Genomic DNA, 23,934 nt, shown 5'->3' on the forward strand with positions numbered 1-23,934 from the left:
AATGCATTAGCACAACTTCTGAATTGTGTTTAAAAAGACAACACACACACAAAAGAAAGGCATGCTGAGTAGGACACAGGTCAGGGAGGGAAGGTTTGGGACAAGGATGGAAGAGAGCATGCCAAACCAACAACAGTCCAGTCGTGTGAATGAAAGAAAGTGCATTAGGAGTTCTCCCAATCTGGTAATTATGCACATTAATGTGATTATGGCGAGAAAGGGGCTCATGCAATAAAACCCCAAGTTGGGGGAAGTAATAGTCCCATTATATTCTGATCCAACCCCCTCTGGATTATTGCTTTCAATTCTCATTTTAAGAAAGATCATGCACTCTTCCACCCTTGTTCCAAACTTTCTCCCCCTGACTTGTGTCCTACCCAGCATGCCTTTCCTTTTTGTGTGTTCTGTCTTTTTAAACACAATTCAGAAGTTGTGCTAATGCATTTTAACAAAAAAAAAAATGGGAGCAGGTTTACAGAAGGACAACGAGGATGATAAGAAATATGGAGAACAAAACATTGGAGGAAAGGATGAAGAAGCTGGGCTTGCTCAACATGGTGAGAAAACTGAGGGGTGACATAACTGCACTCTTTAATTACTTCAAGCGTTGTCATAAGGAAGATTATTTTATTATTTATTACATTAATTTGTGTCCTGCTTTTCTCCCAAAATTGGGACCCAAGTAGATGAGGGCAGGCCTGTTCTCTGCCGTCCCAGAGGTTACTACCAGGTCTAATGGTCTGAAGTTACAGGAGAGTAGATTTTGATTGAGCAACAGAAGGAACTTCTTGACAGTAAGGCTAGTTCAATGGATCTAATTGCCTATACAGGTGGTGGAGTCTCCTTTTCTGGATGTCTTCAGAGAGGCTGGACAGCTACCTGCTGGGGATGCTCTACCTGGAGATCCTACACTGAACAGGGGGTTGGCCCATAGGGCCCCTTCAAGGTCTATGATTCTATGGGGATTATCACACCAGAGGCTTATCGTCGGTAAAACGTTTCTGAAGCGTGAAGGTGTGATAGCCGATTGCGCTTCTAAATCATCACTGAGGCGTCCCCACTCCTCTCCCGTCCTCAAAGCGTTCGCGGAGCAGCCATTTCTCCATAATGGAAGTTCCCGTTATGCTTTGGTTGTTGTATAACAGGAATGCATATGCCTGAAACCACTTCAGATAAGGCTGCTGAAGATCACCAGGAAGTTGGATGAAGACTTGTGTATGCAAATATGTGTTACACATGAATTCCCCAGCCTAATCCATTCATCAGAGCTGTGCACATGAAGTCCTCATTGGATATGCATACCATAGACAAAATTCTCTATGGAACAGGCCATAGAACTGGAAAAAGCCTTCGATACCTTTAGTTAAAAAGTAATTGTGGGTAGGAGAGAGATTGTGTTTGATGGTGTAGGGAATGGACTGTGTGTACATTAGCTTGTGATGACTCTGGGCTATAGAACCATACCTATATAATGTGAATGGTGTTTGAAGCAAAGGATTGGTTTACTCTTCCTTCCTTTCCCTGCCAAACACAACTAAGCTAGTTAGTAATAGAGTATTATGCATGCACATACAGATGGACTTGTGCCATATGATAATATCAAGATCAGTTCATTAAAGTTATTATCTCTCGTTTTTACATCCGCGGTCAACACTTAATTTGTTGTGCATTAGAATAGAGTTGTGCAGGATCAGACTGGAGGTCCAGCAATCTGTTTCTGCAATGAGCAAGGTATGCTCCTGGGAAGCCCATAAGTAATGCAAATGTAGAATAAATCATAGAGTAATCATGATAGAAAGATTTGCTAAATGATTCTCAATTGTCAGTCTATGAAAAATAATATATGAACTTTTTTTCTCTCCCTTTTCCTTTTACAGTATTCATTTTCAGGCTATCACACCTTTGCGCTTCTGGGACGTTTTCCCGGCATTTAACCCATGGTAAGCCTCCTGTGTGATAATCCTCTATGATTCTAGATAATTCACGCCATAGAGTATTTGTTAGCCTTTCATACCACCAGACTCTTTGCTGGTTTTGGTGCAATAGAGTAACATGGCCTACCATCCTGGAGGTGGAGAGAGAAGTATTTAGTTGGGTTATTTCCCAGGAGTGCTAAATTTAGCCAGAAATGTAGACTTTCAACTTGAAACATATGTCTATCAACACTTCTCCTGGATAATGCCAAATGTGTGTTTGGTGCACACTCATGAGCATGTGCACACACACGACACACCACACCACACCAATACTTTGAAGTGCTACAAGTAGTAGATTTTCTAGCTTTTAAATTCATTTTTCGTGAAGAGGGCATAGCAACATGTCATTTAAAAGAAAGGTTATGGATGGGAGCCATATTGTTTTTGTGTTGTGTAATAGGGACTTCTTTGAAAAGACTTCTTAAGAAGAAAAGACTTCTTAAACGCGCTTAGAAAGAATGGGGAAAGAAAGAAAGGAGGACATGTGGATACTCTGAATGGAGGGCATTTTGGAATCCCTCCTCAGGGAAGCAAGTTGAAATGTAGGACATATCCTGGGAAAAGGAGGACATCTGGTTGCCCTGAATGGAGGACATTTTGGAATTCCTCCAGGATAGAAGTTTCAAATAGAGGACATGTCCTGGAAAAGGAAGCCATCTGATCACCCTGAATGGAGGACAATTTGTAATTCATCCTGGACAGAAGATGAAAATGGAGGGCATGTCCTGGAAAAGGAGGACACCTGGTCACCCTGAATGGAGTCTGTCCTCCTTTTCCAGGACACGCCCTCCCTTTCAGCTTTCTGTCCTTGAGGAATTCCAAAACGTCCTTCATTTTGAGCAGGACCAAGGAGCATGGATTTATAGGAGTGCTTTATAGCTTTTTATTTGGTCGTGTCCTCCCTTTCTTTCTTGGAGGCTGTGCCAGTTCCTCCTTTGTGGTTATATCTGGTCACTCACTTCATCTAAACCCACTTGATTTCCCCCAACTTGGGTCCTCTCAATGATTTTTTGGACTCCATCTCCCAGAATGCCCGACTGTTGGCCAAGCTGACTAGGGCTTCTGGGAGTTGGAGTCCAAAAGCGCTGAGGGAGCCGAGTTTAAACAGAAGCTTTCCTCATAGAGGAGCGGGACGTCCGTCAGGGAGGAGTTGGCCAATGGGGAGCCTGGGGGGCGGGGCCTGGGAGGGCAGCTGTGACGTCACCAACCCGGAAGTGGTCCGTCTGTGGCTGAGAAGGGGGCAGGAGACGGCCAAGGCTCCAGGTGGGCTCCCTCAGGTAGGCCACGCTCTCTCCGCCTCACTGGGCCACTGGGGGGCGCTCTTTGGCTGTGCCTCTTCCCTATCAGCGTCTCAAAGGCACAAGAGGAAGGGGGCTGCTGTTGTTGTTGTGTGTCTACAAGTCCTTTCTGCCTTATGGCGACCCTAAGGCAACCCTGTCATGGGGTTGCCATTGCCTTCCCTTGAGGCTGAGAGAGTGTGACTTGCGCAGGGTCACCCAGTGTGTGTGTATGTGTGTATATATATATATATGTGTGTGTGTGTGTGTGTGTATGTTTGTGTGTGTATGTGTGTGTGTGTATATATATATATATATATATTTATGTGTGTGTGTGTTTGTGTGTATATATATGTGTGTGTGAGAGTGTGCGTCTATATTTGTGTGTCTATATATATGTGTGTGTCTATATGTGTGTGAGTGAGAGTGTGTGTGTATATATATGTGTGTGTGTGTGTGTTTGTGTGTATATATATGTGTGTGAGTGAGTGTGTGTATATATATGTGTGTGTTTGTGTGTGTATATATATATATATGTGTGTTTGTGTGTGTATATATATGTGTGTCTATATGTGTGTGTATATATATGTGTGTGTGTCTATATGTGTGTGAGTGAGTGTATATATATATATATGTGTGTGTGAGAGCGTGCGTCTATATTTGTGTGTCTATATATATGTGTGTGAGTGAGAGTGTGTGTGTATATATATATATGTGTGTGTGTGTATATATGTGTGTGTGTGTATGTTTGTGTGTATATATATGTGTGTGAGTGAGAGTGTGTGTATATATATGTGTGTGTTTGTAATGTGTATATATATATGTGTGTGTTTGTGTGTGTATATATATGTGGGTCTATATGTGTGTGTATATATATGTGTGTGTGTCTATATGTGTGTGAGTGAGTGTATATATATGTGTGTGTGTGTGTGTATAGTTTGTGTGTGTGTCTATATGTGTGTGTGTATATGTTTGTGTGTAGATATATATGTGTGTGAGTGTGTGTGTATATATGTGTGTGTGTGAGTGTGTGTGTGTATATAAATATATATATGTTTGTGTGTGTGTGTGTGTGTGTATATATATATATATACACACACACACACACACACACACACACACATATATACACACATACCTTCAAGTCCTTTCTGACTTATGGCAACCCTAAAGTGAACCTATCCTGGGGTTTTCTGGGCAAGATTTGTTCAGAGGGGGTTTGCCATTGCCTTCCCCTGAGGCTGAGAGAGTGTGACTTGCCCAAGGTCACCCAGTATATATGTGTGTGTGTGTGTGTGTACATGTGTCTTCAAGTCGTTTCTGACTTATGGTGACCCTAAGGCAATCCTATCCTGGGGTTTTCTGGGCAAGGTTTGTTCCGAGAGGGGTTTGCCATTGCATTCCTCTCAGGCTGAGAGTGTGTGCCTTGGTCTTCAGGATACAACACTGAAACAACCGCACCATGCTGGGTCTCTCTGACATTTTAATGCTGTTTTGCTTCAACTGTTTTGTACACTTTTAATCTGTTCTTTCTACTGGAGAGATGCCCAGAAACTCTTTTTTTTTGTTGGTGGTGATGCTATAGTATAGTGGATTGAGTGTTGGACTACAACTCTGGAGACCAAGGTTCAAATCCCGGCTCAGCTGTGGAAAACCACTGGGTGACTTTGGGCAAGTCACACTTGCCCAGCCTCCGGGGAAGGCAGTGGCAAACCTCTGAAGAAACCTGCCAAGAAAACCCTGTGATAGGTTTGTTATAAGTCAGAAAGGACTGGAAGGCACAGAACAACAACAGGGATGGCTTATAAATCATGTAATTTGAAAAACATATATTCTAATGATCTAATAACTATTTGGCGTGTAAATGTCCAGTTCTATTAGCAACTGGTTTCTTGAGGGGAAATGGGGAAAGAAAAGCTCCGCTTGTCATGCTTGTTTGTTCCTTTAGGTTGCGGGGGCTGCAGCCTGGCCCTGGAGCAGACCGAGGGGAGACTCCATGGCAGCCGAGGTGAAAGTCACAGGGCAGAACCAGGAGCAGTTCCTGCTGCTGGCAAAGTCTGCCCATGGAGCTGCCCTGGCCAGCCTCATCCACCAAGTGCTGGAAGCCCCCGGCATCTATGTCTTTGGAGAGTTGCTTGACATGCCCAACGTTCGAGAGGTGAGCCTTAATACTCAGGAGAGAATATTGTATTGCTCTAGGTAGGCAGACGGAGGGGTCAGAGGACTCCCTGGCTCTCAGTAACCAGTCTCCAGTGCATAGGTTTGGTTCTATCTTTTAGTACTATCTTTGTACTATGGCCTGTTACAGACTGCTGCTTTGGGTCTCTTTGGAGGTATGCTATTTAAATGATGCATGGGTCCTAAGAGCCCAGAGGTTGCGCCAAAGCCACACTCCATTCCTAAGCACTGGAGTGCAGCTTTGGTGCAGCTTCCGGATTCTTAGGATGCATGCATCATTTAAACAGCATACCTCCAAAGAGACCCAAAGCAGCTTTATTTTGGCAGTCTGTAACAGGCCAATGATTATTTAAAAAGACCTCACCAAGTTGCTTCCCAGAGTAAAGTTGGCTTAAGCAGATGCAAGCGGCTTGGAGCAGCCTCTGGCCACTTCAGCTGTGAGTGAGCCCCGATTGGCACAGGACTGCGATGACTGAATGCCACTGTCCCAAGGTTAGCCTCTGCCCTGGGCAAATGTCCTTCTGAATAGTTGTGGTAGGTTTCTCATTGGTCTCTTGTTACAACCTGATAGCATTAATGGACAGGCATTAGAGGCCTTTTCTTATAATTGCTGGAGAAGTATTATGCCTTGGTAGCTATTAAAATAATTTTTGGGGGGTCTGTGGGATTCCTGTAGACATCCATGATCCCTCGGTCCTCAGTACAGGCAGACACACTTCTCTCAGTCTTTGTCCTGAGAGGCAAGGGAAGACTAGTGTTTGTGTGCAGGCAATGAATTAATTTGTATTAATCAGAATTTCAACTGATGTCAGTGTTGATTGTAAAAAGTTCAGAGACAACTTACATGCCAGTGCATAGTGTTATTCCATTATTATTATTATTATTATTATTAACCTTTATTTATGATGCACTGTAAATTTACACAGCGCTGTACATACAATCTTTTTAGTTAGATGGTTCCCTGCCATCGGGCTTACAATCTAAAAAGACATGACACAGAAGGAGAAGGGAGTGGTGGAGGGAAAGGGTAAGAGGTCCAGCAGTTCCTCTCTACCTCCGAGGCCTGGACCAAGGCAGATGGACTGGAGGGAGGGCTTGGCTTCATAATGGAAGGTTAATCTTCATCCAGGGAAAATACATACATTCCAGATCATCTTTCAGTGGCAGAAGCATCCTGGGTTTATACATTTAACAGCAGAAGAAAGTTGTTTTGTGGTGGCACATGTTTTCTTTCAGCCTTCTTAAAAATCTTGACAAATCATGGGTGATTACACCTTTATTCCATCATTCTTTCAAATGGCTTGAGTTCTTCATCTTCGGAAGAGCCCTGTGGAGAAAGTTAAACTGATTTGCCCAAGGCCATCCAGAGTGTGTCCACACTGCAGAATTAAAATGGTTTGACACCAATTTAAACTGCCATGACTCTAACCTACAGAATCCTGGGATTTGTACTTTTGTGAGGTATTTAGCCTGGTCTGTCAGAGAGCTCTGGTGCTTCGCCAAACTACAAATCCCATGATTGTCTAAAATAAAGGCATGGCAGTTTAACGTGGTGTCAAACTGCTTTACTTCTGTACCTCTGATAGGCTTTCTGACTGAACAGGGATCTGTTTACTGAGTTACACAGTGTTGAACTTGAACACTTGTAAAATGCAGCATTTCTCCCACCAGAATGCTATACTACAGTGAGGAATTTTTGAAGAGTATATTTGTGTTAACACTTTTCATTGGGGTGTAGATCTTTCTTTGGGTATACCATTCTAGACTTTAAGTGGAAGGTAAAATTACTAAATGTTGTTCCTTCATTCAGCAACAGAAATTCTGTACATAGTGAGCTAGGATGTGTAGGAGCCAACTAAACAAGACTCTGCCCTTTAGTATTCTGTGTACAGAGAATTTGCTTTTATTGCATGAAAGAGCACTTCATCATATTAACTCCAGGCTCAGACAAAGAACTTTTTTCTGTCTCAGTAAAAGTGCAGTCCACCAGTGATTTAGAGTTATCCAGGCAACTGGCCAATGACATTCACTTGCTGCTCATATTTTGAAAATCCTGTGTTTTACAACAGTGAGAGGAAAACGTCATTTCCTTAGCAATTAAATGAAAATTGTGGAAGCACACTGTCTTGAGGACAAGCTGAGAAAATGTAAGCAGTAAGAATTGTTGCTATTTTTCTATTGCTTATACTGAATGTTGTTATTTTCTACCCCTCTTTGCAGCTAGCAGACAGTGAGTTCTCCCCTGTCTTCCGCCTCCTCACCGTCTTTGCCTATGGGACGTATTCAGACTACCTGGGTATGTTTCCTATTATCCTCAGGAAACAGGAATAGTCAAGGGAGGAAAATGCTGATAAGAGAGAAGGTACAGCAAAGCAAGGACAGAGCAAATGCAGTTGTACCAACTGGATGTACAAAAGCCTTGTCCCTAAATTTGGAAATGAGAAGCACCAGTGCAGCAGCAATGCTGTCTAGCTGAACAGACAGTAGAGAGATCTTGTAGCACCTTTGAAACTAACTGAAAGAAAGAAATTGGCACCATGAGCTTTCGTAGACTTCAGTCTACTTCCTCAGATGGATTTGGTGAATGCATCTGAGGAAGTAAACTGAAGTCTACGAAAGCTCATGCTACCATTTCTTTCTTTCAGTTAGTCTTAAAGGTGCTACAAGATCTCACTACATAGTGATTTTACAGACTAACACAGCTATATCTTTGAATTTTAGCATAACAGAGGTACGGTACATGAGTTGGAAGTTCTATAGATTATGAAGGAGCTGAGTTTATGGGCCCTGTTATACTGGAATTTGCCAGTGGTTTATGGTTTTTATGATCTCTTCCATCCTCTGGTTCAGTTCTTTACATCCTCCCTTTGGTGGGTTTTTTTTTTTTTTTTAGAATCACATATGAATTTTGTAGGAAAGTCTGTTATTTTATTATTTGTTTGAAAGATTTTGTGTAACATATAACAGTGTTTGGCTGGTCTCTGGGGCAGCAGTGATAACACCATTCACCTATTTGTTGGGAGGCAGTGTAGTCTAAAAAGCACAATCTACATTTTTATGGCTTTCCTAGCAAGATTTGCTTTTTGTGCCTTTAGGATTTATAACCCAAAAGGAGAGGGGAGATTATATAGAATTACTGGATGCTTGAATAAATTACTATGAATACGTGTGTTCTACTTATGTAAATTTTGGTGAATTGGTAAAGCTGTATCTGAAGTGGAGAAGCAGCCTTGGGAGTTTGGAATGGGGGTGGTTTGAAACTGACATGTGAACAGAACTTAACAGTGACAATAATACTTATTTCTTACCCACCTTTCCCCATGCATCAGCAACAGATTAAAACAGATTAAAATACAACACATATCAGTTAAAAACGAACTACCATTTCCAGAATTCCATAGCCTTGAGCCATAGCAATTAAAGTGGTGTCAAACAGGATTATTTCTCCATTGTGGATGCAGCCTTAGACCTGGCTGACAGGAGTAAATGTCCCCCAGAGGACCTCAGTGTATGGGGCAGATTATATGGGAGGAGACGATCTTTTAGGTAACCTAGACCCAAACCAATGTAGGGCTTTGTACCTTGCCTGGAAACTACATAACTGACAGCCAGTGAAGTAATTTTATTATTGGTGAAATATGTGGCTGTCGTGTTTTGAACTAATTGATGGTTCCAAACCTGGTACAGAAGTAGCCCAATGTATAGTGCATTGTGGGAGTTCACCCTTGAAGTTATCAGTGTGTGCACTACCATCTTTAGCTCCAACTCTAGGAAAGGGCACAGCAGCCATAATAGCCAAAGTTGATTTAAAGCACTCCTGGCGGGTTCGCCTGTCTGAGATGTCATTTGGAGTGACAGATCCAGAAACATTCCCAAGCTGTGAATACAGCCTGTCAGGAAACTTTACCTCCATCCAGGTCTGGTTGACACACCTCCAAACCCAGGTTAGGACTCTTAACAGTAAGCACCTCTATCTTGTCTGGATTCAGTTTGTTTTTTCTTATCCAGCCCATTGCCTCCTCCAGGCATTAATCCAGAAGAGACACTATCTTTAGCCTTGGCTGTTTTTGAAGGTTTGGAAAAAGATACTTGGGTGTCATCAGCCTACTAATAGCAGCTAGCCCCATGCCTTCAGATTATCTCCCAGCGGTTCCATGTAGATGTTGAACAGCACTGAGGATAGAATGGCACCTTGTGGTCATGTGAAATTGGAAGAATATTAGAGCATGGAAAGAGAGAGTGTATCCAAGTCTGTACTGAAAGTGAGGGAATTTAACTTCTGTGCTTCTTCTTGTTTCCTGAGAGCAGCTGAATCTGGGAATCTGCCTCCCTTAACAGAGGCTCAGAAGAATAAATTGCGGCATCTCTCAGTCGTCACACTGGCTTCAAAACTCAAGGTAATGTGCTCACCCTGTTGTAGTCTGTCCTTATTCTTCTGGAGATTGCACCTCACACTGGCTTGTGTCCCCACAGTGCATTCCTTACTCAATGTTGCTGGAGCAGCTGCAGCTGAAGAATGTGCGCCAGCTGGAGGACTTGGTGATTGAGGCTGTATATGCAGATGTACTTCGGGGAAGCCTAGACCAGCGTAATCAACGATTAGAGGTGGATTATAGCATTGGGCGTGACATTCGCAGGGAGGAGCTCAGTGCCATCACTCGCACACTTCAGGAATGGTAAGAAAGGTTCTCTGTTGTAAAAGCTGGTATGGAGTGTATCTCAAGAGTCACAAAGACACACACCTCATAAATGCACATCTCTACTTCCTGTGTGGTTGGTTGTGTCTGAGGTTTTCTTTCTCTGGGCACAACTAGATGTGACGCTGGAAATAAACAAAGATTTGTCAAGTTTGTGTGTTTCCAGAACTTTTTGTGATCTCTGCAAGAAACTACATAATTTAAACATTTTAAATCATGTGCTCTTCTAGAAATATCAAAATTCTGTAATACAGAAAGCTAAATTCTGTGGTATGTATACACTGTGAAAAGAAGGGAAAACACCAAAATAAGAACAATTATGTATTTTTGTTGTTTTTCATGGCTTGTTTTTCTTTTCTGAGCCCTAGAGAGGAACATGGAGGAACACTAAAGGCCTGCCTCCTCACTACTGGCAGTTCCTTCCTTCTTGCTTATGAGGTTCACCACGCAGTAACCTCACACCTTTAAACACATCTCACAGAATTGTTAGAAGTTTCTTTTGGAGGTTTCTTTTTATAATAGCTGACATTCTCAGGAAGCTAAATTCCATTGTCATGCCCTGCTTTTCCCCCTGTATCTTCTTAAGATTGCAGCATGCAGCCAACCTTGGGCCTACCCTTAACAGAATGCCTTTTGTTGTACTTTCATTTATGTGTTGTGGGTTTCTATGTTCAGTTCCACATTCTTTAATAAGACACCTGTGTCTTTGTGTAAGCAGTCTTCTACCAGGTCTGCTTCTGCTGTCTTACTCACCCACTTCTCCCTCTCTTGAACATTCTTATGATAATAGATCACTCATATCCTTTTCTTTTGATGCACATGTTTCTTCCAGATATCCCAACCAGATCCTTCTGAGTGTTGGCCTGCTTAGGTCATCTCTGCCCTCCTGTCCTGCCTGCTCACCTTTTGTCTGTTCTTTACAGGTGCCAGGGCTGTGAGGTTGTCCTTTCAAGCATCGAAGAACAAGTTAGCCGAGCCAATCTGCACAAAGAGCAGCAGCTGGGTCTGAAACAGCAAATTGAGAGTGAGGTGGGTGTACCTGGCTGTAGCAGAGCCTTCATCTGAGTTCAGACATGATGATAAAATTGAAAAGTCCTCACTGCCTTGGTTGGTAACCTGCTGCTTGCCTTTTATGTTCTCCATTTAGGCTGATGCTATATTTATATTGCTGGAACATAAATGGCTTTTTGCTGGCTCGTGGATTTGCTCTCTGGCCAGCACTTTCATTTTTTCAAAATGTATCAGCAGCTAGAAATTGCATAGTCAGGTTCTCTCTTAACATATAATATAACCAGACAAAGAACATTAAGAATCTTGCAAACTCTTTGCTTTCCCTGAACACATATATCTTGCTATGTATGTTACTGTTTATTTACACAGTCGCCCCTCCATTTTCATGGACTTAGGATCAGCGTCTCTCGCTTATGTGCAAGTGGCAAATGGAGAGGGATAAAATGGGGTGCGTGCCCACAAAGCAGTTTACAATTGTTAATTTGATAGTTCCCTAACCGCAGGCTTACAATCTAAAAGGATATGACACATAGGGGAAAGGGGATAGCAGTGGGGGAGAGGATTAAATCCAACAGATGCTGGCTGCTATTCACTTCCTCAGAAGCCACAGCTGTGGCAGTTGGGATGAATGGAGGGTCTTTCATCAGTTGCTGCGCCTAGGTATGATGGACTTGTACCTGCCTCTTCTTCTCTCCCTCTGAGGCTACAATAGTGGCAGTTGGAAGGAGGCCTTTCATCTGCTGGTGGTAGTAGGCACTTGGAGCCATGCCTGCCTCATCTTCTCTTCCTCAAATGCCACAGTAGGGGCAGTATTTGTAAAACATTTATTTATAAGATTTCCCCCAACTAAAGAGGTACTAAAGGCGTTTCAATTTCCAAGATGAAAAATAGAATACATTTGGAGCCATATTCACAGGGGTTATGGACACAAAAGTAGAAAACTGCAAATATCTCTACACACACTCTCTCTAACATTAACTCATTTTATATTCCTATCTCTGTGGGCTAAGGAACACGAGTGAAGCACCACTTCCATCCTGTTGTTATGGAGCATGCTGGGCCTTGTAGTCCCAGATGTGGTCAGAGGTGGAAAGCTGGTGGGGTAACCAATGCTGGCCGAGGCTCCAGGAGTGGAAGGGAAAGCAGAGATACTTGGTGTTATTTTATGCATTTATGACTTACTAAATTTTAACAAAGTTCTCTTTACATTTTATACTGTCTATGATTTACATTTTCAGACTGTCTGTGATTTTCTGCAGTAGGCTGCAAAATTTCAATCCCCCCTCCCAAAAAAAACCCCAAACTCAGCAACAACAAGAACACCACCATCTCATTATTGATGGCATACCTCCAAATAATCAAATCTGCAAAAGTTAAACCTGTGAAAGTTGAGGTTTGACTGTACAATTGTTGGAAACCTTCAATCAAAGTGGCAGAGAAAACAATAAACCAGCCAAAGAGCTAAACAAAAAGCTAAACAAATGAACAATCAATAAGTAATAAGAAGAAATTGAAGGAATGTGAAGACATTATTAAACACACAGGAGAATAGGAAATCTGTACTTCTTGTCTGAAACACAGTAAAGAAGATGTCAGGTACATTGTCAAGAGCAGGGCTAGCCAACTTGTACTTGTCCAGATGTTGTTGAACTGCTAGTTCAGTTGGTAGGAAACAAGGAACGCTGGTTATCTAGCAACATTTGGGGATCCATAGACTGACCACCCCAGCTACTTATACATCTGTCTTACTCCTTATTGCAAGATCCTAGCATAACATATAAATACAGTAAATTTTACATTGTTTCAAACAGTTTAAATTTAAAACAATGGGGAATAATTTGTCTAGGAATATATAAAATAATGTAACAACTAAAACAAAATAGAGTGAGTGAAATTGTTAAACTCTAAAGACTTTAACAACAACAATTTTTTAAAAACATGGCTCTGCTTTTGCATTAATTGAGCCTTCCAGGGGACGGCATTCTACAGCAGCTGAGGCCCTCTCCCATGTTCTCACACTGTGTTGCTCCCACTTTTGGGAAATGGAGGAGGAGCCTCTCTAGGAAATCTCAGTCCACAAGCAGGTGCATGTGAGGAAAGGGGCTCTTTCAAGTATTGAAGTTCCAAATTACTTAGGCCTTTATATGTCATCCCCAGCATGATGAATGCAGACCAGAAGCCAATGTAATTTCTTTATAGCCAGTCATCTGTGTTTTATATGACATTCCTGTCAACAATCTGACTGTTGCATTTTGCACTAGGTACAACTCATGATGCAGAGTACATTGCATCAGTCCGATTGGAAAGTCACCTGTGCATGAACGACTATGGCCAAATTATCTCTGTCCAGGAAAAGCAGTACATCAAGGGGCCAGTCAAAAATGGCCCCAAATGCTTAGTTTTCCATATTTGTTGGCATATTTCATCTACCTTGTGAATATACAGTCTCAGATAGTGAAATATAGTGGTCATCCAAAACACCAGAGGGCATTTGATGAAGCCGCCAAAGAGGCAAAGCCATGTCTTCCTGAATAAGTTACAAATACCTTTGATGGTGGGGACAGGGCAGCTGGTCAGGTCTTAGTTTTGGTGCTAATCCATATGTATGTTCATTTGCCACTTTAATTTTGTTCCTCTTCCCCCCCCCCCACCTCTTTTTGCCCCAGTAGGTGGCAAATCTTAAAAAGACAATAAAGGTGACAACAGCAGCAGCTGCTGCAGCAACATCCCAGGACCCTGAGCAGCATCTGTCAGAACTCCGGGAGCCCGCTCCGGGTACCAACCAGCGCCAAGCCAGCAAAAAGGCTTCCAAGGGCAAAGGGTGAGATGGAACCCCAGTCAGAAGCCGGTCCCTTCATCTCTGCCTGTGGGGCAGAAAGCCCCAGTGTTTCACCTGCAGCTCAGTCCCTATACTTGGGGAAGGGACTATTAATTTATGAAGTCCTTACTTGGGCATTCTGCTGGTGCTGATTCCAAAAAAAAAATGTTTCTTTCTCCACAGGCTCCGAGGCAGTGCAAAGATCTGGTCTAAATCAAACTAACAGGACTGCTGCTGGGAAGGACGAACAGATGTCCCATGTATGGTGCTTGCTTCTCCAACCTGGATGACTCTGCACAAACTGTTCCTCCTCAGCTCCAATCTCTCTCTAACCTCACTCTGCCTTTTCATTTTCCCTTCTTCTGGCATGCACAGCTATGCTTTCTGTCCTTCTGTTGCTATCTAATTTTTATTTAATTAATTTCTTTTTGCATTTTTTTCTGTTTTGTGTGTCACCAATTTTTTGTTTTGCCCCCTCCCCCTCCTACTTTTGGGTGCATTTTAAGGAGCCATAAAATGACCTCTATTTCAGATACCTTTGCACCAATAGAATATTGTGGAAACCTGGTTGAAAATGAATGTGGCACCAAGTAACCACTTTTGTTCTGAGTGTTGATCCTGGGACATCTGCTCTGGGGCACAGCTTACCTTCTCAATTTTTAGCTTTGCTAGGATCAGTGGAGGGGCCGGGTGTGTATGAGTGCGTTTTGGGTGGATTGTTTTTAAAAAATAGTATAAATATATAAAGCAATTTAAAAAATAAATCTATGGACATATCTAAAGGAGTTGTCTTTGCTTTGTCATTTCATTCTATTTGAAATGTTTTAGAGCATGCCTGCACAACATATGGCCCAGGGGCCACATGTGGCCCACCAAAGGAGTTTTGGCAGCCCATGAAGATGTGGAACAACTTCAAGGCTCCTCCTTTGCTCGGCTTTCTCCTGAGGAGAGGGCCATGCAGAGGAAGAAGGGCAAATGCTCACCATGTAAGGCTCCTCTGCTCCCTGGCTTTCTCCTGAGGAGAAGGCTGGACAAGAGAGGAGGAAGAGGGGCAAACAGTTGCCCCTCAAGACTCCTTTGTTGCTCGGCCTTCTCTGGAGGAGAAATTCAGGTGGAGAAGGATGGGCAAAGCTCCTCTGCTGCTTGGTTTTCTTCTGTGGAGAGGGCCAGGCAGGGGAGGATGACGACAGTTGAATTAATATTAATTATTACTAATTAATAATGATTAATAATCAATATTTAATTAAAACTTATCTGTGGACCAAAGAAATTTAGCTTATTTTAATTTTGGCCCCTACCTACTGCCAAGTTGTGCAAGTCTGGTTTAGAGACTCACTTGTTGTTTAGCCTACAGCACTTGGAAACCCTTTATAGGAGGAGAGATGGTGGAAGACTACAAATCTCCATTAGCATGGGATGTCTTAGGTAGACTCATCATTACTCTGGGTGTGGCATAATCAGTCCTAAACCTGTTATCTCGAGCATTGTGCTGTTGACGATCCACGATCATTTCAGCATAGATGACTGAGGAATGTAGGTGTGTCCATATGTGTTCTCTAATAGTGTGGACTTCAGTTGTGCTAAATTTCCCCAGAACTGAGCATTCAAAATTCTGCAGCATAGACTCCAATAATATATGGAGAGAGAATTGCTAGATGTCCAAGTGGGATTCAGGAAGGGAAGAGGGACTAGGGACCACATCCCAAACATATGATGGATAATGGAGTAAGCCAAAGAATTCCAGAAGAAAATTAGCCTGTGCTTTATAGATTATAGCAATGCCTTTGATTAAATAGACCACAAACTGCTATGGAATGAGCTTAAAGAAGTGAGAGTGTCACTACATCTGATAGTCCTGGTGAGGAATCTGTTTAGGACGACAGGCAACTGTAAGAACAGACTATGGAGAAACACAATGCTTTCCAGTTGGCAAAGGGGTCAGGCAAGGCTACATCCTTTCACTCTATCTGTTCAACTTATATGCAGAAAATATATGAAGAGCAGGCTTGGATATACAGTAGAAGAAGGAGTGAAGATAGGAGGAAGGAATATCAGTAAGATATAATAGCCTATGATATGCAGATGACACCATATTACTAGCGGCAAACATCACATATTTGGAACAATCATTAAAGGAAGTCAAAAAAGACAGTGCAAAAGTAGGCCTAATGTTAAAGAAAACAAAAATAATGACCAGAGAGGATTCAACCTAGATGATAAGGAAATCGGAAATAATTAAAGATTTCCTACACCTTGCTTCAAACATTATTCAGAATGGAGACTGCAGTCAAGAAATCAGAAGAACTGTAGGAATGAGAGGGGCAGCTATAAAAGATCTAGACAAGATCCTGACATGTAAAGATACACAACTGAGTACTAAAGTTCAAATTGTCCAGTCCATTGTATTTCCTATTAGCATGCATGGCTGTGAGAGCTGGATAGTGAAGAAAGCAGATAAGGAGAAAATTATTTGAGATAAGGTGCTGAAGATCCCGTGGACAGACTAAAAGACAAACAAATGGGTCCTACAACAGATCAAGCCTGAACTCTCCCTGGAAGCCGAGATGACTAAATTGAGGCTGTCCTACTTCGGCCACACATTGAGAAGGCAAGAATCATTGGAAAAGATAATAATGCTGGGGAAAGTGGAGGGAAGTAGAAAGAGAAGATGACCACCTGACTCTGAGAATAGGTCACTTTCTATTCCCCCTCCCATTCTGCCAGAAGTTAAACAGATTTTCAACCCTTTGTTCAGAGTTGTCTCTTCTTTCTTCACTTTCAACCCAGCATGGACGCAGCCGTAAAGCTTTCCTCCTTGGATGTTTTCTTCTTGCAAACATGGAGGTCAGCTCTAGGGACCTCTGTACTAAGTATAGTTTTCTCTACTGATTAGTTATTCTTTAGAACCTGGATGCATTCTTTGTAGTAATAAAGGATAGTCTGCCCTTCCCTTATGCGGGGGATCTGTTCTGGACCCTCCCGCGTAAGGGGGGAAAGCATGTATGCTCATGCCCCATTGAAAACAGTGGGGCACGTGCGCCATTCATTAAATTGTACCATGGCTTCAGCGTAAGCTGAAAGCCATGTGAGGAAGTCTGACTGCAAGTCTTATTTTACCTTACTTATGTATCCTGTTTATTTGCTAGAAGCTAAGAACTAAGTCCTGTAACAAATACTTGTGGAGTTCAGGCTCCTGCTGCAGCTATGATTAACATATACATACCAAACCTATCATTTTTTAACCATTTCCTAACACTAAATAATGTTAAATGACCAAAAGATCAGTTCTATACCAGAAGACTGGTGAATGGCCAATGTAACACTAATTTTTAATGTGGGAAATCTAGGAAACTATATGCCAACTATCTTACTGTGTTCTAGGCACAGCATTATTAAGAATAAACTCATCAGGCATATAGAAGGGCAAGCCCTGCTGAAAAAGAATCAGCACGGTGTCTGCAAAAGGTAGGTTTTCTCTTGCTAACTTTGTAGAATTCCTTGGAAGTGTCAATAAATGTACAGATAGCAGTGATCCATTAGACCTCATTCCCACTATGATAAGATCCAAATCTTGATTCGGCGTATATGCCCCTAGTTCCCACTGGAAATTGATTCTGATCCTCATTGGATCGATTTCAGTGGGAATAAAGTGGAGCAAATGCAAAAAGCCCGGGTTATTTTGATAGCAGTTTCTTAGAGGTTCTTTTGGGAAAATCGATTCTGACAGTGGGAACGCCAGATCAGAATCAATTCTGAGGGGAGGAACAAATGGCAGAGGGGTGTGTGTGTCCCATCCCTCCCAAGATATGTCACACACACCACCAGAGCTGCCTTTTTGGGTTGGTTTTTTTTTTAATTATAGAACTAACTGCAAAATCAATAGATTGGTAAAACAGCTTGCAAGTAGTTGCTTTACCAATCTTTTGATTTTGCGATTTCATATATATATATGTGTGTGTGTGTGTGTGTGTGTGTGTGTGTGTGTGTTTCCTCGGTCTTGCCTTGCCCTGTTGCCATCCTCCTCCTCCTGCTTTCTTCTTCCTCTTCCTCCCCCTTGCGCCATGCCTGCGGCCCCGACCAGCTTGCTTCAGGGAGACAGGGAGGGAGGAGAGGAGCCAAGGAGAGACCCCCCTAGCCCTGATTCCTCCAAAGCAGGCCTCTGCTTGCCCCAGTGCTGTCTGGCTCCCTGTGTCACCACCGCTTGCCCTGGTGCTGCCTGGCTTCCCACATTGCCACCACTTGCCCCACTGCCGCCTGGCTCCCTGCGCTGCTGTCTGCCATGATGATTGACAGATGAGCAGCGCAAATGTGGATGACATTCAGGACAAAATAAAGTGATTTCGCTCCCAGTAAGAAAAAGACATGCTTTATAATGGAAACGGGGGACCTTTTGAATCCGATTATTGACACGGAGCAGAGCAGGATCAGGATTTGGACTATACTATAAGTGGGAATGACCCCTTAGTCTACTTCGATTTCTAAAAGGCTTTCAACTGTTAAATCATGCACCAGAGACTCCTGAGTAAACTTAGCCATAAAATTAAACACAATGGCATCTTATAGACTGATATCTGACTAAAGAACAGGAAGCAAAAAATAAGACCACAATTGTCCCTTTTGGCAGTGGAGGTATGTGAGCAGTGAAGTCCCTCTGGGTATTGAGATCAGTGCCTTCTAACATTTCTGAACAGAAATGACCTGATCTTAAAGGGTGAATAGTGAGGAGGCCAATTTTGCTGATGGCACTAAATTATTTAGGTTGGTGAGAACAAAAATGGATTGTGATGAGCTTGAACAGGATGTCTCCCAAATGACAGGAATAGGAATTAAAATGGCAAATGAAAATTTAATATAAACAAGGATAAAATGATGCACATTGGGGAAATTCCCTGCCACTACTTTCAAACATTCAGTGCTGGGAGCTAAATGAGTAGTAATTGACCAAGAAAAGGATCTTGGAGTCATGGTAGAGAGTCATATGAAAGGCTTGACCCAGCACACAGCTGTGGTAAAAAAAGGCAAGCCCTATTTTGGACTTGATTACAAAACTGAAAATAAAGCTGCCTGTGTCCTGTCCTTTAAAAATGAATTATGTGACTACACCTGAAATACCACTTGCAGTTCTGGGTTGTTGTTGTTAACTGCCCTTGAGGTGATCTTGACTCATGGCAACCCTATGGATGAGGCATCTCCAAGACCCGCTGTCCTCCACTGCTCTGCTTAATTCCTGCAAACCCATAAAACCCATTGTGACCTCCTTAATAGAGTGCATCCATCAGCATTATTGTCTTTTCCTTCTCATGATGTGACTGAAGTACAATAGCCTCAGTTTGGTCATCTTGGCTTCCAGAGAGGTTTCCGGCTTGATCTGCTCTTATATTTTGTATATTTAGCAACTTTTTTGGGATCATTTTCCTTTGCTTGATCTTTCAGATCCTTTATTACATGCCCTAAGTTTTACCCTTTACTTATTTGTGGGTCATATCTGTTGGAAGATTTTTGCATTCTCTTTCCCCCTCCTTAGATATGGATTTCCTGCATGCAAACTCTCCTCTTTCTCATTCAAACTATTCATGTGATTTAGGTCACTCTCCTTTTTAGCTCACATTCATTCTCTCAAAAGGTTTTCTCCTACACTGGTGGTTTTCCATCTTCCTCCTCTCTCAATTTTCTTTGGAAAGATGGTGAGATAAAGATTTCTTTTTACCTGAACTATTTACTAGTTAGATTAGGATACAGCCTTTTATGTATATATAGATTAAATCCATTAGTAACCTTTTGTTTGAACGACAAGCTACTTGTGTTGTTTTGGGAGCCAGTCTCAGTTCTTAGGGAAGCATAGTTAGGCAAAGGCACATTTCTGCTACTCTTCTGTTCAAAGCTAGACCCTAATAGGCTTGGCTTTGATATTTTCATATTTAAATATTTTTGTTTCCTTTACAAAGGCTGAAGCCTTGGGAAACCTAAATTACCCTACTATATCAAAATCCATTTTGGCCCAAGAACCTGCTCTTAACTTATATATGAAGTTGACTTTTAGTCAAATGTATATGGTATATGGCAATGGCTTCCAGCCTGAATCACTTTACAAGGGAAGTGCATAATGGCATGGAGAATGGACCACCAACAGCTACCATTCAAGTCTGACTGAATATTATAGCCTTCAGTATAAGAGAAGATAGGCCTATGTGGAGTACCCTCTTGCAGGGTAGCTTGAGAGAGAAAGGGAAGTTTCAATTCACATTCACATTCTGCTGCAGTGCTTCTCATAGCCAGTAACAGTTCCTAATCAGCAAAGGGGCCGGGCAAGAATACAACCTCTCACCCTTTGGGTTCAGCTTGTACGCAGAAAATATTATACGAAGAGCAGGCTTGGACACAGAAGGAGGAGTGAAAATAGGAAGAAGGAATATCAACAATCCAAGCTACGCAGATGACACCAAACGACTAGCCGAAAACATCATAGACCTTGAACAACTACTAAGGAAGATCAAAGAAGAATGTGTAACAGCATACTTATTGCTTAACATAAAGAAAACAAAAATAATAACCATGTAGGCTCTACACAGATTCAACCCAGACAATGAGGAAATTGAAATAGCAAAAGAGTTCTCATGCCTAGGGTGAAACGTTGATCAGGATGGAGACTGCAGTCAGGAAATCAGAAAAAGCCTAAGAAAGGGAAGGGCAGTCATGAAAGAACTAGAAAAGATCATAAAGAGTAAAGCTATAAACTGAACATGAAATTTAGAACCATACAAGCCATTGTTTTTCCTATTACCATGTACGGATGTGAAAGCTGGACAGTTAAGAATGTGGATAGGAAGACAGTCAACTCATTTGCGATGTGGTGCTGGACAAGAGTGCTGCGGATTACTGTAGACAGCCAAAAAGACAAACAAATGGAGACTTTAACAAATCAAGCCTGAACTCTCCCTAGAAGCCGAGATGATCAAATTGAGGCTGTTGTACTTTGGATACATCATGAGAAGGCATGACTCATTGGGAAACAAACAATAATGCTAGGAAAGGTGGAGGGAAGTAGAAAGGAAGGAAGGCCGCATGCTAGATGGATGGACTCTGTTAAGGAGGTAATGAGTATGAATTTACAGTACCTAAGCAGAGCAGTGGAGGATAGGGGGGCTTGGAGATGTCTCATCCACAGGGTTGCCATGAGTCGAGATCGACTCAAAGGCAGTTAACAACAACAGAAGTACTAGAGACCAAGTTTCTATGCTGTTAAGAATATATATATATATATATATATATATATATATATATATAGAGAGAGAGAGAGAGAGTGACTGACTGATGGGTGGGTGGGTAAGTCCCTTTGTGAGTTGGAATGGAAGACAAGCTCTGCCAAAAGGAAGGAGACTAGACATTCCGACTCGGAGGCCCGGCAATTGTTGCAGTAAGGATTATTTGTTGTACCAGCTCAAAAACAAAATTTACAAACTGTTATCAGTTAAAAGCGATTTGTTCCAAGGAGGTCCCTAGTGGTTGCAGGCTACCCCAGCTGTTCCCTCTTCTTTCTGCCCAGGAACAGTGGGTTAGATAAGGAAACTTATTTGCAAATTGGGTGTGCTCTCGCAGTTCTCTCTCAATGTCTTCCCTGTTCCTGTGGCTCTAGAGAAAAGCAGGTCTTTGATGTTCATCTTCCCACACAGCTCCCTTTCATTCAGGCAGGCAGCAGCCATGGTGGTGGTGGCGGTGGCAGCAACGGCTGGAGAATTTCTCAGCAGATTGTGCACAGTGGCCCAGATAAATCATTGGGCTGACTCTGTTTGCTGTCCTTAACAGGCTCCTCTCATTCTCCCCTTCTCCTAGCCTTGTCTCTTCCTATTTGTATCCTTCAGGCTGGGTTGGGCTGCACTGTCACCTCCTCTGCTTCTCCTTCTCTTGAATAAAACGTTCATCTAACCAAACGGAAAGCCATCTTGAGGCTTGCAAGAGCCGCCAAGTTAAATGATGGTAATCAAAGGTGGTGGGACTGCTCAGTGGGCGCCGAAGCTGAGCTCCGAGTGGCTCTTCTGGTTCAAAGAATTTGGGGTTTAACTTATTCAAATTGCTAATATGAGTTGATTCACTAATCTGCCCATATCCAAGAAGCAGCAGTGCCCTCCTTAAGTATTTTTAAATATATCTGTTACAGTAACAGAGCCCAAGTAAGGCATTTTAAAATAAATTATGGTAATCAGTAGAGCTGTTTATGTACACAGACCGAGGGAGAAAAAGGGAGAAATCATAAATGGCATGTATGTAGATGAGCGTTTCCAGTCTTCTCAAAAGGCATGCAGTTCCTTGGGAATCTGTTCTGAGATGGACTAGCTGTAATTCTATATAAGATCAGTTCAGGGAAGCTTTAAGAAGTTCCAGTGAAGCTTTTAGTGTGCCGTCACCCTGCCACCTTTGCTTAATTTAATGGGAGGTTAACATGCCTCCAGTCCGTCGGCAACCTTTCCCTTGTTTTTGGTCTGCTTTTTTTCACCCACTGTAGAAAATCCATTAAGCACAACAACAACAAAATAAAATGCACAGTGCCTTACACTCACTGGCATGAGTAGCCAGCCCTCTATCTAGAAATGCCCTTAAAGGTGGAGATAAGACCATATTTTCAAGACCATAGGGCAGCACATAATGTGTGTCATGATGGAGTGGCACACATCACAGCTATAAAATAAGCTTGACTGAGTTCAGTGATGAAACAAGTGATCTGTAGCCAGTGGCATTATTTACAAAGCACACCAGGTGACACTCCAGAGGAGAGGGGACTCTGCTTGAGCCCTCCTTCCCTATTGGTACAGGAGGGGCAAACGGGCACCTTTCCCAGTGCTCTGTCGTAGGGCTTTCTCCCTGAGAAGGAAGCCTGGCAATGGAGGAGAAGGAAGAATAATGCTCCCCACTTCTGTCCCCTCCCAATGCTTTACTTTCCCGGCTGCTCTGGGCAAGCAGCTGGGCAAGGGGGCAACACAATGGCTGGGGAGGAAGGTTGAGGTGAGTAAGTTAGCAGCCTTCCCCTAACCACCTACAGTCCTCTGCACCAGGTGTCACCAAAGGTAATGATGCAACTGTCTATTGCAGAGGTGGCATCATAGTTCTTAAATTTGTTGATTCCAGTATCCTCTCAAGACAACTGGTAGAAATGGGCCCCTAAACAACACATGCGATCCAGACTATCCTAGGGCCAACACTCCCACCTCTGTGTCCTCCAAGCTTGCATGTGCACACATACACACACGAGTCCAGGGTGATGCAACTGAAAGATGGATTCTTGAGTTTATAGTGGGATATGTGATTATATGTTTTAATGTCTAAGCTGCCCTGGTTGTGTTACACAGAGAGGCGGGATGCAAATAAATTTTATTATTATTATTATTATTATTATTATTATTATTAATAAAGGCACTTGAACTGCACAGGCGTGACCCACTCCCATCCCTAATAGCTACGAGAAACGTGTATGGCGGTTGTTAAAAGGAAAGTTTATTCCCCCATCCTGTTCTTAGTCTTAAGCTGCCAGGTCTGTGCGAAACTATCTGGAGGGCACACTACACTCAAGATAACCCTTTTAATGACACTGATCAGCCATTAATGTTTTCTCCATGATGCTCCTATGTATTATAGAACCATTTCCCCTAGTTGAAGAGAACTTCCTACTGGAGAACCATCAGTGGGAAGATGAGCTGTGCCAGACAAGCTTCTTACTGAAAAACAGCATGCCTATCTGCAACTGATATTCACAGGAGGGTAGTCTACATCTAGGGTTGCCATAGTGCCGGACCTCGAAACCGGGAAAAATGTAGGACAAAATTTTCAAATGTAGGACACACAAAAAGTGTGTCCTACATTTGAAAATTCTGTCCTACATTTTACCGCGATCGCAGCGGGGAGCGGAGGCCAAGCGGCAAGGGAAAGCCTCCACTTAAGGAGGCTTTCCCTCCCCGCCTGGGCCCCGCCACGATCGGAGGCCAGGA

The 23,934-nt window shown here is 42.6% G+C and overlaps 1 protein-coding gene across 3 annotated transcripts; it reads left to right on the forward strand.

The window, feature by feature from the left end:
- The first annotated feature begins 1,883 nt into the window (after positions 1–1,883).
- On the forward strand, positions 1,884–14,739 carry COPS7A (COP9 signalosome subunit 7A). Of its 3 annotated transcripts, none has more exons than XM_089488928.1 (8): positions 1,884–1,940; positions 5,202–5,411; positions 7,652–7,727; positions 9,740–9,828; positions 9,905–10,107; positions 11,052–11,157; positions 13,809–13,960; positions 14,141–14,739. In XM_089488928.1, exons 1-8 carry the CDS (start codon positions 1,938–1,940, stop codon positions 14,178–14,180), a joined length of 879 nt encoding a protein of 292 aa, XP_089345054.1. In that variant the 5' UTR covers positions 1,884–1,937; the 3' UTR covers positions 14,181–14,739. The 3 variants fall into 3 exon arrangements, with proteins under 3 accessions (XP_089345054.1, XP_089345056.1, XP_089345055.1); XM_089488930.1 differs by lacking the exon at positions 1,884–1,940 and adding an exon at positions 3,176–3,239; XM_089488929.1 differs by lacking the exon at positions 1,884–1,940 and adding an exon at positions 3,180–3,253.
- Positions 14,740–23,934: the final 9,195 nt, after the last annotated feature.

The sequence above is a fragment of the Sceloporus occidentalis genome, unplaced genomic scaffold (assembly GCF_023333645.1).
Source record: "Sceloporus occidentalis isolate IW3139 unplaced genomic scaffold, rSceOcc1.0.p SCAF_1, whole genome shotgun sequence".
NCBI classification, from domain to species: domain Eukaryota; kingdom Metazoa; phylum Chordata; class Lepidosauria; order Squamata; family Phrynosomatidae; genus Sceloporus; species Sceloporus occidentalis.

Excerpts from the sequence above, each read along its gene's own strand:
- COPS7A (XM_089488928.1), top strand. Across the intron at positions 9,829-9,904 it reads CACTGGCTTCAAAACTCAAG|TGCATTCCTTACTCAATGTT; the intron begins GTAATGTGCTCA and ends GTGTCCCCACAG. Across the intron at positions 10,108-11,051 it reads ACTCGCACACTTCAGGAATG|GTGCCAGGGCTGTGAGGTTG; the intron begins GTAAGAAAGGTT and ends TGTTCTTTACAG.